The 13,995-nt window shown below is 45.3% G+C and overlaps 1 protein-coding gene across 1 annotated transcript in view; it reads right to left on the bottom strand.

Moving 5' to 3' along the window:
- The window catches only part of myo10 (myosin X), a 320,882-nt gene that overhangs the window by 178,141 nt on the left and 128,746 nt on the right, over nucleotides 1-13,995 (bottom strand). The window contains 1 exon segment of the mRNA XM_084327904.1: nucleotides 11,540-11,698. Within this exon segment, the coding sequence (XP_084184030.1) occupies nucleotides 11,540-11,698 (159 nt within the window).

Below are 13,995 nucleotides of genomic sequence, written 5' to 3'. Positions count from 1 at the left end.
GTTGGGCGACAGACATTTGGTGTTGGTGTGCAGTGGGCACGTTGCTTGGTTTTGGTTTTGGGTGGTAGTTTGTTAGGTGTGTTTTTGGTGTGTGTGTGCACTGGTCTGGGTAGGGATGACGTCTTTTGGGGTGGAGGAGTTCCTGGGTGATCCCTCGGTTGATCGTTTGGATCAGTGTAGGAGGGAAGACTTGTTTGCCATCGCCTCGCATTTTCAGGTCGCCCTTTCTAAAAGTTTGGCAAAGGCTGACCTGAGAGAAGAGGTGGTGCGCATATTGGTGTGGAACAAGGTGCTCGGTGTCGGTGAGGGAGCGTCTTTTGTTTCTTCCCCTCTAGTCACAGACGAGGAGGGCGAGGAAGCTCCGGTGGTAGACCCGGTTAAAGACGGGGTAGAGGATAAGCCTCCCCTTTCGGGTGTCACGTCTCCAGTGCACGGACGTGCAGCATCTTTCCCTAGTGGGAGTGCTGAGGAGGCCAGTCTAAAATTGAGTTTAGCACGGTTGCAGTTTGAGGAGAGGAAGGAAGAGAGGGAATATAGTCACAGGTTGGCTATAAGAAAAATGGAGCTGGAGGCTGAGGTCTCAACCCGCCAGCTGGACACTGAGAACCGCCGGGTGGATGCGGAGAGGGAGGTTAAGTTGAAGCAACTGGAGCTCGACGCTGCTAAGATTGGGAGTCCTGCTCAACCCTCTTCCACGGCTGTGGGGGCTTACGACGTGAGTAGACTAATTTCTCTTGTACCTCAATTTCGTGAGGCGGAGGTAGACTCATATTTTAATGCTTTTGAGCGAGTGGCTACATCTTTGAAGTGGCCTAGAGAGGTCTGGGCTCTCTTACTGCAATGTAAGTTAACAGGAAAAGCCCAGGAAATTCTGTCTGCCCTCCCTCTGACTGACAGTTTGTCTTATGACATAATTAAGACGGCTGTACTTCGAGCATATGAGTTAGTGCCGGAGGCATATAGGCAAAAATTCCGAGCTCACAGAAAGTTACCTGGCAGTACTTTTGTGGAGTTCGCTCGGGAGAAAGAATCCCTATTTCATCGGTGGTGCAGGGCTTGTGATGTAGCTGATTTTGATTCTCTGTCTGAATTAATGTTGCTGGAGGAGTTTAAAGGTAGTCTGTCTGACCGTTTGGCTACATATTTAAATGAGCAAAAAGTGGGTACGTTGGCTCAGGCTGCAGTGCTCTCTGACGAGTTTGTGCTGACCCATAGGCAAACGTTTGGTACTCTCCGACATGAGAGTAGGACCTTTTATCCCTCTGCTCACACTCCAGCTAGGTCACATGTTAGTCCGCCGCAGATCCGCCGCAGTGGCTATGTTGGACAGACTAGTCCGCCCCGCTCAGTGTCTCCCCGCTACAAGGAGGAGCGGGAGTGTTTTTACTGTCATCAAGTGGGCCATGTAATAAGTGACTGTGTTGTTCTGAGACGCAAGGAGCAGTCTCAGACAGATGGACGACCTAAAGCGGTTGGTTTGGTCCAGACAGAGTGTGACATCCCAGGTCCCAGTTACGATCCGTTTATGTCGGACGGGTTGGTCTCGCTCAGTGGCAGTGAGTTGGACCAGCGTCCAGTACGCATACTGCGGGATACTGGGGCAGCACAGTCATTCATCATAGCAGACGTGTTACCATTTTGTGATGAGTCATCGACTGGCTCTAGTGTGTTGGTGCAGGGGATCGGCATGGGCTTTGTGTCGGTGCCCCTCCATCAGATACATTTAACCTGCGGGTTGGCAAAGGGGGTGTTCAAGGTGGGCGTGCGCCCATCATTACCAGTGGGAGGTGTCACCTTTTTATTGGGTAATGACATCGCTGGTGGCAGAGTTATGCCATGTGTTTTGGATCACCCTAATGTTTTGTGCCCTGATGTGTTTGCTCCGTTTCTCCCAGATGTGCCAGTGTGTGCGATCACCCGTGCTCCACAACCTGTAGTTGTGACAAGTGACAGGGTGACAATTCGACGGGGAACACTAGCCTCTGAGGCACCACGGTTACCCAGGACTTGTGGTAAGCTGATGGTTGCCCAGAGTGAAGACGCTGGGTTGGGCACATGTTCATTTACTGCTCCTGCTCCAGGGATAGCTGGAAGCAGGGAGGTGGTCAGTTCGGTGGTGAATAGCATTCGGTCAGTGAGCAGCCCTTTTAGGCTGTTAAGGAAGCAGCTGATGGGAGAGACTCTTCACAACAAACCTCAGGTGAGGGGTTTGTTGTCTTGTGTGTGCAGGCTTGTAAAGTGGCTGCAGGAGGCTAGTGCTGTCTCTGAGGGGGGTCTCTCTGCTGCTCAGCGTATTGTAACGCTGCATTTTGTGCTGTGCTGTGTGGACTTTCTCACATTGTATTATGTATTTTTCTTTGTGAGGAGGAAAAGGGCAGCAGTCTGCCATTGTGCATTTTAACCATGGACCATCCCTCTGTTTTTTTTGTGAGGTGCCTTCTCAGACCACGGTCTTAAATCTTTTGATGTTGGTGTTTGGTCTGCTGTACCCCTGGACATTTTGTGTCAACAGCACCCCTGATCATGTCAAATGCTACCAAGAGAGGTATGAGGAGGCGGAAGGTGATGGTCTGTTTGGTTGGTGGCAGTGGTGGATGTTTTGTTTTGTGTTATGATGTGTTCTTTGGGAAAACTGATGGGGTACTTGGGTGTTGTGTTGTCGCCAGCCATGGGCTGACTCTTTATGGGGGGGGAGTGTTACGGACTGTGTCCTTATGTATGTATATGTGGGAGTAATGTATGTAATCTGTTGTGTATATAGGCATGTTTTGTTTGTTGTTGTCTTGTCTCCCTCTTGTGTCTACATATCCCCAGGTTCCCAGTTGCAGCAGCAGCTGGTCAATCACCCACTCACCCCGGTGCAGCGGCAGCTGAGACTCGTTCAGCAATCAACATCCACTCCCTTCATAATACCCTTTGTGTTTCAGTGTTAGTTAGCTCCCTGGTTCGTTTGGTCTGTGTTGGTGGTGACTATGGCTCTAGTGTGTTGGTGCTTTTGTAGGTAGAGCTCTCTGGTTCATTGATGTGGTAAAGTAGAGCTATTGGTGTCTTTGTACACACTCTTTGTTACACACTCTCTTTTGCGGCTTTTGGTAATAGAGCTGAGGCTCTTAGGGTACATTTGTGTCAGAGCTGATAAAAGCTTAATTGGAGCTAATTCTGTGTGAGAGCTAATCAAAGCTCTGTGTGAGCTCATTTTGTGTGAGAGCTAGTCAAAGCTCTGCGTGAGCTCATTGTGTGTGAGAGCTGGTCAAAGCTCTAGTTATTTGGGCCATTGGTCTATATAGCATTGTGTCTTTTTGTGTTGTTGTACATTTCTGTAATAATCCTTTGTATGTCTGTTTGTCACCCAGCCTATGGTGATTGTGTTCTGTTATTAATCTTTTGTTTCGCACACAGGGACATTGAGGGCAGAAAGATACCCTGGGGTCTACATCTGCATCACGTAGGAGAACTACTGTTAAAGACACCAGCTTAGAGTGAGCACCACCTCCTGTACTTTGGGGCGTCCGCGCCTGTAAGGGGGGGGGGGGGGGCTTTTGTTTCATTTTGATATTATTTGGTGCTCACTGGTAGGTCCTCTTTGCTCTCTGTGTTGCTGATCTCATTTGTGTAAAATAAATATTGTTATTTTACAATCTGTCTATGGTGTTTTGTGTCACTGCATCCTCACCTATCCTGTCTGTGGCCTAGTGTTGCGTCTCCCCACGGGGGCACGTAACAGGGGCAAAAGGAAAGTAATCCTGGTCAGAACAACAGGGCAGACTACAATATATTTGCATTTGTTAGCCATGCTAGCGATCTAAACAATCGATCCATGCCAAAGCTAGATATGTAAAAGGTGAAAGACTTGGTATTTATCTTCTTGTGTGACTCGGAGAACATGGTAAATGGTGCATTTTATATAGCGCTTTTATCCAAAGCGTTTTACGATTTTGTTCCTCACATTCACCCATCCACTCACACACCAATGGCGGAGGCGACCATGCAAGGTGCCAACCTGCTCATCGGGAGCAATTAGGGGTTAAGTGTCTTGCTCAAGGACACTTCGACACGCTGCCCGGGAGGAGCGGGAATCGAACCGGGAACCTTCCGACTACCAGATGACTGCTCTACCTCCTGAGCCACTGCCGCCCAATGGTATGTGCATTTCCCATAATGTCGACGTGTTCCTTTAACTAGTGAACCTTGTGGAGTTCCGTCACAGCAGTGTTTATCCACTGTGACAGCAGTGTTTATCCACTGTCACAGCAGTGTTTATCCACTGTAAAACAGACATATCTGCTTCTATTGGATATTTCTGACAGGATGCCCACAGGGAACGTCCCCCATCGGTTTCACTGCTCATCACTCGCCTCAGACAATATTTAGTCAGTTAGCGGGTGAGCAAGCGTTTGGTACAGTCAACAAGGTCTGTCTGGTTCAGAACATTCCAGAAGAATGTGACCTCTCACATACTTCCTACTCTTTTGCAACGCTGTCTAGGGGGAGTGGAGGCACCACGTCTAGTCAATCCATCCAGGCATCTTATCTGTCTGTCTATCCATCCAGGCATGCCTCTTATCTGTCCGTCTATCCAGACACCCATCTGTGGCGTTATTAGGTAACGACTGAGCAATGTCAAGTATGTGAAGGGATGCCGTTCTTGAGATGGAGCCATATCTAGTTGTCTTAAAGGAACACGCCAACATTTTGGGAAATTAGCTTAACGTCTCCTCCAGAGAGAGACAAGAAGATAGATACCAGTTTCTTCTCTGTGCGTTCAGTAGAAAGCTATCTGGCCTAGCTTAGCACAATGAATGGACGTGGGTTAGCCTAGGCATTATCCAACTAACATCTCTCCTGAAGGCCAACCGGCCATGTGTGACAATAGTGCTTCCATTGCACCACTGCTAGATGTACGATAATTATGGTATTATTTGTACGATAAAAGCAGCTCGCTCGTTATGGGCAATGAATTAGCTCATTGAGAAAAGGACTGAAACAGAGAGGTACAAAGGCTGCTACAATGCATACGTGTTTAGGGACCTACAAGACCTATATTATTATTAACTATTAGTTATAGTTTAATTTCTCTATTTAATTTGCTAGAAGTCATCTCAATGAGAGAATATGAACTACAGTATAAGAGTGACTTTTGTGATCGGTTGGTGATTGATGGTGATGTGTAATTTCTTTGACAAACAGAGATTAGACGGAGGCATTCAGGCATTAGATGGAAGCATTCAGTGATTCATGGAGAAATTCAGAAAATTACATTGAGGAATTCAGGGATTGGATGGAGGCATTCAGAGATTAGATGGAGAAATTCAGAAATTACATTGAGGAATTCAGGGAGATTAGATGGAGGAATTCAGAGATTAGATGGAGGAATTCAGAGATTAGATGGAGGCATTCAGAGATTAGATGGAGGCATTTAGGGATTAGATGGAGGCATTCAGAGATTAGATGGAGGAATTCAGAATGATTTCTTGTTCATACGGACTGTGGGAGAAGATTTCCTAGTCCCAGACAGTATTATGTATTATGAATATATTACATTTAGATTCAACCAATCAACTGCCAACAGTGAAAATGCATAGCAAATCCTATTAAATTAAATCACTGAAAATACTGTTAATATGAATATCTAAAGTGACCATTCCCCATCAAACTAAGGTGCTCTAAGCGTCTAAAATACTTAACAAAATGTGAAAACTGTATTAAAAACGTTAGCAACACGTGTTCACATTCCAAACATGAGCTGAAATCTCATTTCAGACTCAATTTAAAATATTTTAGTTATGAGGTGCGACTAACGTATATACATATATATACAGTACAGAGACTCCGGCTCGGGTCGTGAGAAACCCAGCAGACTTGTCACCTTCTTGTTTTCACTGTCAGCTGACCTTTTCCAATTAATTACCGGTCCACAGTGTGAGAAACACACATGTGTTTACATAGGAGCGGCAGCGGTAATGAAAACACACTGTCCAGAGCGTTTCTCAGTAGATGTGGCCTCTGAACCGATAGTGCTTAAAGTTAACGAGGTGTGCAACCCTGTTACATTCTTTTCTTTTCTACATGTATTACTGTACATTTACTGTATATTACTGTATATTTTTGGCTGTATATTTTAGAATGTATATACATATTAGAATGTATATTCCAGTTTTTTTTTTTTTTTTTTTTTTTTTTGGTCTTTTTCCCCCTCCATTTTCCTCCGATTTTCTCCCATCCCAATGTTAGTCGTATTGCCAATTCCCAGTCCCTTCCTGGTCGCTGCGCACTTACCCCCCACAGTCAGATCATCTGGGAGAGTGGAGGCTACCACGTGCTTCCTCCGACACACGTCCAGCCAATCACCGCTTCTTTTCACCTGGCAGCGCGGATTCTCATCGAGAGGGCGTAGCGTGTGGGAGGACCACACTATCCCCCTCACGTCCTATCCGCGCTTAGCAGGCGCCCCGACCGAACTGTAGGAGTCGCTGTTTACAACGACCCGGACCCACCCCGCCAGTTTCTCCCACCCTCCAATACAGCCAATTGTATTGGTGCAGACGGCCAGCCAAGCTGGTGACAACCCCGGAGCTGTGGGGTTGGTGACGAACGCAATCTCCGCTCGGCCACCTAACCGCCTATATTCCAGTATTTCTATTCTTATTTGTGATTTTTGATTTTGACTCGCTAAATGTTTATTGTGAGCGATCTGTAGTGCTGAATTTCCCTCGCGATCAATCAAGTACTTATATTCTATTCTATTCTATTCTATTTCAATCCTTGAGACAAAGAATCATATTATGTCCGTTTTAAGTTCTCAGATGAACAATGGTAGGTTGGAGTGTTCGTAGTTACGTTCATAGTTAAAGGGGCACTTCACCAAAAAAACAATTGTGATTTATTTTGCACATAATCTCACACACATCCAAAAACTCATCAAAACCGTTTTGCACAATGCACACATTCATTTAGTTTATCGATTATTGAGAGTAAATTTGTTTGAATATGACCACCAGTGATCAGGGACATTAAATCATTGTGTTGTGTTAATTATAGCTCAAAGAAATAACAAGGTAGCAGTTCCTATAAGACAAGGTATTACTATTTCTTCATCTACATCATTTCATCAAGCTGTAATTAACACAACACAAGGATTCAATGTCCCCGATGACATGGCTGGTGTTTTTGGATGTGTGTGAGATTATGTGGCCCTTTTAACCCTTGCACTGCCACACAACAGCCGGTTAACCCTTTCACTGTGACAATACAGAAGGTTAGCCCTTTACTATCACACAACCGACGGCGATGCTCCATCATTAGCATCATTAGCTCCGCATCCGCGAAATGATGGAGCATCGCCGTCGGTTGTGTGATAGTAAAGGGCTAACCTTCTGTCGTGTGGCAGTGAAAGGGTTAAAGAGCTACAGCAACCAAATCAAGAATTCCACTATGTTATTTCCGTGGCCCTGGAATGTTCAATCAACATTTGTGACATTTATGATGAGCTACTCTCCCGAAAGCCAGAAACCAGAGAAGTAAGACTCAAACGTGTGATGTCATCAGCTACAAAGTCAGGCCTGGAGCTGCTCCAAAGACAGTGAATGGGAGAGGTTTTGAGGTTTTGTTGTTTTCTTTCTAGCCCCGACCAGCAGCTCTATACAGTAGCTTGTTCTGTTGGCTGGCTGTTCCACAGAAGTGTCCCCACCCTCTAGCGGTGACAGGTTTTGCCCCTAGGAGGATGAATGTGGCATGTAGGTCCAGTGTTTGTGTGAGGGTGTGTGTGTGAGTGAATGCATGCACGCACGCACGTATGCGTCGCCGGGACCGGGGGAGATGGTGCGGCCCGCGGGGGGTGGCATCCCTGTCGCCGCACATGGCAGTGTGAGTTTTGTGTGAGACTGTTTGTGTTTTCCTTCGGTCATGATGTGCTTTATCAGGGTATCAGGGGTCTTGGATGGGGATGTGGTGGGGATTGATGTGTGTGGTGTTTGGGGCTATTCATATGTCTGCACGTGCACGTTGCACTACTTTTACTGTCTTTTATACCTATTCTTATGTCTGCAATTTATGCATTGCTTTTATTCTGTCAACTGCATGCTGATTTTATGCCTATGTTCATTGTATACTAATAGACCTGTCTCAAACCCTGCCCCTTTTCTTGATCCTCCAATCACAACTGTCGCTTACCTCGGACAAACTTGGTTTGGCGACAGTTGTGATTGGAGGATCAAGAAAAGGGGCAGGGTTTGAGACAGGTCAATTGCTGTGGGGCACTCGAGAATAAATCATGCATATCAACCTTTATTTATTCTCGAAAAGACAATTTGAGGTCACCCTCATGTTCAATGTCGTCGAGACTTTACAGACATTTCAATGCACACATTTCTACAATATAACAATACTAAATATTAAAACCTATCTATATAGTACTTTTCACACATGGACCACAGCAATTTGTATAAAATGGAACATAGGCATAAAATCAGCACACGAATTGACAGAATAAAAAAACGTGCATAAATTGCAGACATAAGAATAGGTATAAAAGACAATAAAAGTAGTGCAATGTAAACTTTCAGACTTAAAAATAGGCATAAAATAAGTTGGTTGTTTATACCCAAATGAGCTTTATTCTACAGTAGTGTTCTCAGTTCTCAAACAGGAAATGGACCTGTATATACTCAGAACATTATCCCCTGGGTGCTCTCAGTGTCACCTTTACCATCTCTCCCGAGTCTATGGAGCAGCTTCAGACTTTATACCTGATGAATTTTTTAACATTGAGTAGCTCATGTTGTTCACTAATATGTAGGATTTAAAGACAGTGGGGGTTGATCACCTTTGGGTGATGTATCACAGTCACACTCCCGAATTAATTGGATTGAGTTGATAACTGCAAATACATGGGCCGTCCAAAACTATTTGTAAATATACTCATAAGGTTCTAATTGTCTCAAATGATTTTCACCATAGTACTTTGTAAACTCCATCCCTGTTGAGATCAACTGTATGAGAAGAATATATGTAATAAATTAATGTGTAAAAGCTTGTCGTCCAAAGGTGATCTAAACTTCTAAAGGTAGTAACGTTACACGCAATCAATAACAATTTAAAAGTGAAAAGAATACAATTAAATGGACAACTACGCATTGTTGAAATTATACGATGGCTTCTGAACGAGTTTCCATTAGGGCCATATATGGTTGTAAAACTTCCTGGACTCATAAAAGAACCCAAACCATGACCTAAAAACATAAACACTAAAACAGGAGTTGTTTTCTTTGTGTAACAGAAGCGATGTATATGATTAATTTTCCTCCCTAGGTTAATTATTCTTCCAGAAGAGACCATGTCACAGTTCACTCCACTCCCCCCTTAGTATGTTTCTGCTGTTATTGAAACAGTATGATGAGAAGTTAGACAGAGTAGGACAGACAGTGGGAAGGCTGAGAAGTCTGACAGACAGACAGTAGGAAGGCTGAGAGGTCTGACAGACAGACAGTGGGAAGGCTGAGAGGTCTGACAGACAGACAGTAGGAAGGCTGAGAGGTCGGACAGACAGACAGTAGGAAGGCTGAGAGGTCTGACAGACAGACAGTAGGAAGGCTGAGAGGTCGGACAGACAGACAGTAGGAGGGCTGAGAGGTCTGACAGACAGACAGTAGGAAGGCTGAGAGGTCTGACAGACAGACAGTAGGAAGGCTGAGAGGTCTGACAGACAGACAGTAGGAAGGCTGAGAGGTCTGACAGACAGACAGTAGGAAGGCTGAGAGGTCGGACAGACAGACAGTAGGAGGGCTGAGAGGTCTGACAGACAGACAGTAGGAAGGCTGAGAGGTCGGACAGACAGACAGTAGGAGGGCTGAGAGGTCTGACAGACAGACAGTAGGAAGGCTGAGAGGTCTGACAGACAGACAGTAGGAAGGCTGAGAGGTCTGACAGACAGACAGTAGGAAGGCTGAGAGGTCTGACAGACAGACAGTAGGAAGGCTGAGAGGTCGGACAGACAGACAGTAGGAGGGCTGAGAGGTCTGACAGACAGACAGTAGGAAGGCTGAGAGGTCTGACAGACAGACAGTAGGAAGGCTGAGAGGTCTGACAGACAGACAGTAGGAAGGCTGAGAGGTCTGACAGACAGACAGTAGGAAGGCTGAGAGGTCTGACAGACAGACAGTAGGAAGGCTGAGAGGTCTGACAGACAGACAGTAGGAAGGCTGAGAGGTCGGACAGACAGACAGTAGGAAGGCTGAGAGGTCTGACAGACAGACAGTAGGAAGGCTGAGAGGTCTGACAGACAGACAGTAGGAAGGCTGAGAGGTCTGACAGACAGACAGTAGGAAGGCTGAGAGGTCTGACAGACAGACAGTAGGAAGGCTGAGAGGTCTGACAGACAGACAGTAGGAGGGCTGAGAGGTCTGACAGACAGACAGTAGGAGGGCTGAGAGGTCGGACAGACAGACAGTAGGAAGGCTGAGAGGTCGGACAGACAGACAGTAGGAAGGCTGAGAGGTCGGACAGACAGACAGTAGGAAGGCTGAGAGGTCGGACAGAGCAGGACAGTCATAAGAAAGAACGTTCTGATAGGATCGGATCCCAAGAGAGCATGAATATACTGTATGGCTGCTGTGACTGTCTGGTAGGGCTGCACGATTAATCGATTTTAAATCGAAATCGCGATTTGGAATGATGCAATTATCAAATCACAAAAAAAATATTATTATTATTTTTTTTTTTACATTTATTTAACCAGGAAGTCCCATTGAGATACAAGATCAGTTTGGGAGAGGGAGGTAAGGGGTTTTAGATTGTGTGTTGTGAAGTTTAGACTTCAGAGAGGGAGAGTAAAGTACAGACAAAAAGGTACCGTTGGGTACCGGTATCGATTCCCAGGTAAAAAGAAAAATGTTCAGGCTCGGTGTCCTGAAATTTTTTTCAGGCTCGGTGTCCTGAAAATACCCACCACGTAGGCCAGATGCAAGCCGCATTTTACAATAAACCTCTGTGGGGCTGCTTAAAAAATATATATTATAATCGCAAATGTAATCGCAATCGCAATATCTGTCAGAAAAATCGCACTTCGATTATTTCCAAAAAAAATCGTGCAGCCCTAGTCTGGCAAAAAAATAATTTAAGTGATTTTCACTTTTTATATCATGAGCCTAAGGACCATGAAGCTCATTGAACATCAGAAATAGGAGTATCTCCCCTCCCCCCATGCTGCTATGACACCTGAATTCCCCCAAGGGGATTCATAGAGGAACACTTGACTAATAGCAGGGGGGGCCTTTCTGTGTGGAGTTTGCATGTTCTCCCCGTGTTCGCGTGGGTTTCCTCCAGGTACTCTGGTTTCCTCCCACACCATAAAGACATGCATGGTAGGCAGGGACTACAGATGAAAACTACAGTAGCTCATTCTGGCACATTTACATTGATGTGGAAACTGAAGATGTTGAGTAATGTGTATTGTCCCTTAAAAAAAATGTAAAAACGTAAACTTAAATACACGCCATCTCTGAAGAAACTACGGTAAAAAAAAACTAAAAACCAAAACACTCACATAGATGTTCCTCTGGCGGTAGCGCAGGCACAGGTTGTGCATGATGGCCCCGTCGTGCAGGTCCACCAACGTGGACATGTCCTCCACGCCGCGCACACTGCTGTGGTGCATGGGCTGGACCTTCTGCCTCGTGAGGGCATTCTGTTTGTAGGTGTACACCTGGAGAGAGAGAGAGAGAGAGAGAGAGAGAGAGAGAGAGAGAGAGAGAGAGAGAGAGAGAGAGAGAGAGAGAGAGAGAGAGAGAGAGAGAGAGAGAGAGAGAGAGAGAGAGAGAGAGAGAGAGACACACACAGTCACTATGTGAAGAGTTACATTTCGGGTTTAAAGGAGTACCTTCTTGACAATTAAGAATTTGCGATTGTTTTTCCTGTCATCTACAGTTATCAGATGGTGTGATTCAAAATGTTGATGGGTGAGCTGGAATATACCGTCCAAAACAGACACACATGACCAGCCATGCCGTTTCTATAGGGTTACGACAGCAGAACTTTATATTCCAATAACTTGAATACATTTAAACATTTTGCATAACTTCAACACACTTTTCTACCAGGTATGATTGTATTTTTCCTCCATGTTGGAAGAAACAACGGTTGCTCTGCGCAATATGAGAAATATATCAACAAAACATTATAAAAAAAAAAAAAAAAAAAAATTCTTACTGAATCTTGTAAACAAGTCACAGTAGAACAGTAATACCATGCGTTTCATAATGTTTTAATCACTCTATTACTGCACAGAAACGAGGCATTTTCCTTTTAAAGTGGATACCAGTGGCTAGTACAGGTAGCCATGTTGGAAGAAAGACATCTACACAGACATTCCATGCCAGGTGTCTGTTTCACGACCTCCAGACGCCGGGTACGTTTCAGTGATGATTTTGAACGGGGCATCGTAGCCTCCCTGGACGTCAAACTCGGACGTCACGTCGAGACAACCGTCCAGCACGGTCGTCTCCGATGACCTCCTGACAACACACGTACCGGAGGCAGATCTTTCATGTTGATTTACCGTTCGGCACCCGAGCCCCTGACAGGAGGCGTAAAGCGGAAGCACCACGGTAACATTACACCGCATGGCACACACAGGTGAGTGGTCAAACTTAAAAATTCCGAACGGGCGTAGATTTACAGGCGGTGAAAGTCCAGAGCAGCTCATATGTCTTACCACCTGGAGACAAGACGACCCACAGTGTTGGATATCATCTCATTCGAGTCCTTTTTTAAAATAGGATCCTGCCGACTTGGTGAATGCCACAGATAGCGCTAGATACTAAGTGGAGGCCGTGCTTATCACCGTCTGGCTTAGAGACTAAACAGCGTTGGGAAGACTCGCTTAGAGACTAAACAGCGCTGGGAAGACAACGCGCTCGCCGTGTGGCACTTGGCCTCTGCAACGACGCATGGAGATTTGTGATGAGCATAAGGTCGCACCTGTGGGTCTGAATCAGTGGAAGGACACTGGTGGCTGAAGGCTATGGTTTTCAGGCAGCCAAAACATTTTTAGACTAGTCTCAGTGTGTCTATTGACCTGACAACTGAGGCATATGGACTGGTCTTCTCTCTCTCTCTCTCTTCCTCATATTCTGTCTCTGCCTCTCCTTCCCTTGTCTCTCTCTCTCTTCCTCACACTATCTCTCAGTCTGTCTCTCCCTCTCCACCCCTCTTCTCTCTCTCTCTCTCTCTCTCTCTCTCTCTCTCTCTCTCTCTCTCTCTCTCTCTCTCTCTCTCTCTCTCTCTCTCTCTCTCTCTCTCTCTCTCTCTCTCTCTCTCTCTCTCTCTCTCTCTCTCTCTCTGTCTCTCTACTAGCCACTGGTATCGACTTTAAAGGGAGAATGCCTAATTTCTGTGCAGTAAGAGTTGTTAAAACATTAGAAAAAGCATGATATTACTGTTCTACTTAAGAAAGAAATTTATGTTTTACTGAGTATGAACAAACAAACAAAAGGCTTCACTTCCTCCTTGCACTTCCTTCATTGTTCTCATTATGCTTCTTGTCCTTTATCCTCATGCTATTTTCTGGGCTACTTGCTCTTAGTGCTGTTCTTGACTTTATTCTTGACTTCTTTCTGGCTGCTTGTGATTTTGTGTTGTAAATCGCTCTGGATTAGAGTGTCTGCTAAATGCCTAACATGTGAACGATACTGTTCTATAATACAGCTTAGAGTACTTACTGCCAAATGATGTTCAATGACAGTGTGGCTTTAAAGGCAATTTATTTTGGAACAGACATTTTTAACTATAATAAATTCTTTCACTCCTTAATTAAAAGTGTCTGTCAATGTGGACCAGACCATTCACTCTGTCAATGTGGACCAGACCATTCACTCTGTCAATATGGACCAGACCATTCACTCTGTCAATGTGGACCAGACCATTCACTCAGTCAATGTGGACCAGACCATTCACTCAGTCAATGTGGACCAGACCATTCACTCTGTCAATGTGGACCAGACC

Source organism: Notolepis coatsorum (assembly GCF_963971535.1).
Source record: "Notolepis coatsorum genome assembly, chromosome: 13".
NCBI lineage: Eukaryota > Metazoa > Chordata > Actinopteri > Aulopiformes > Paralepididae > Notolepis > Notolepis coatsorum.
This window is presented reverse-complemented; position numbering and strand designations above follow the sequence as displayed.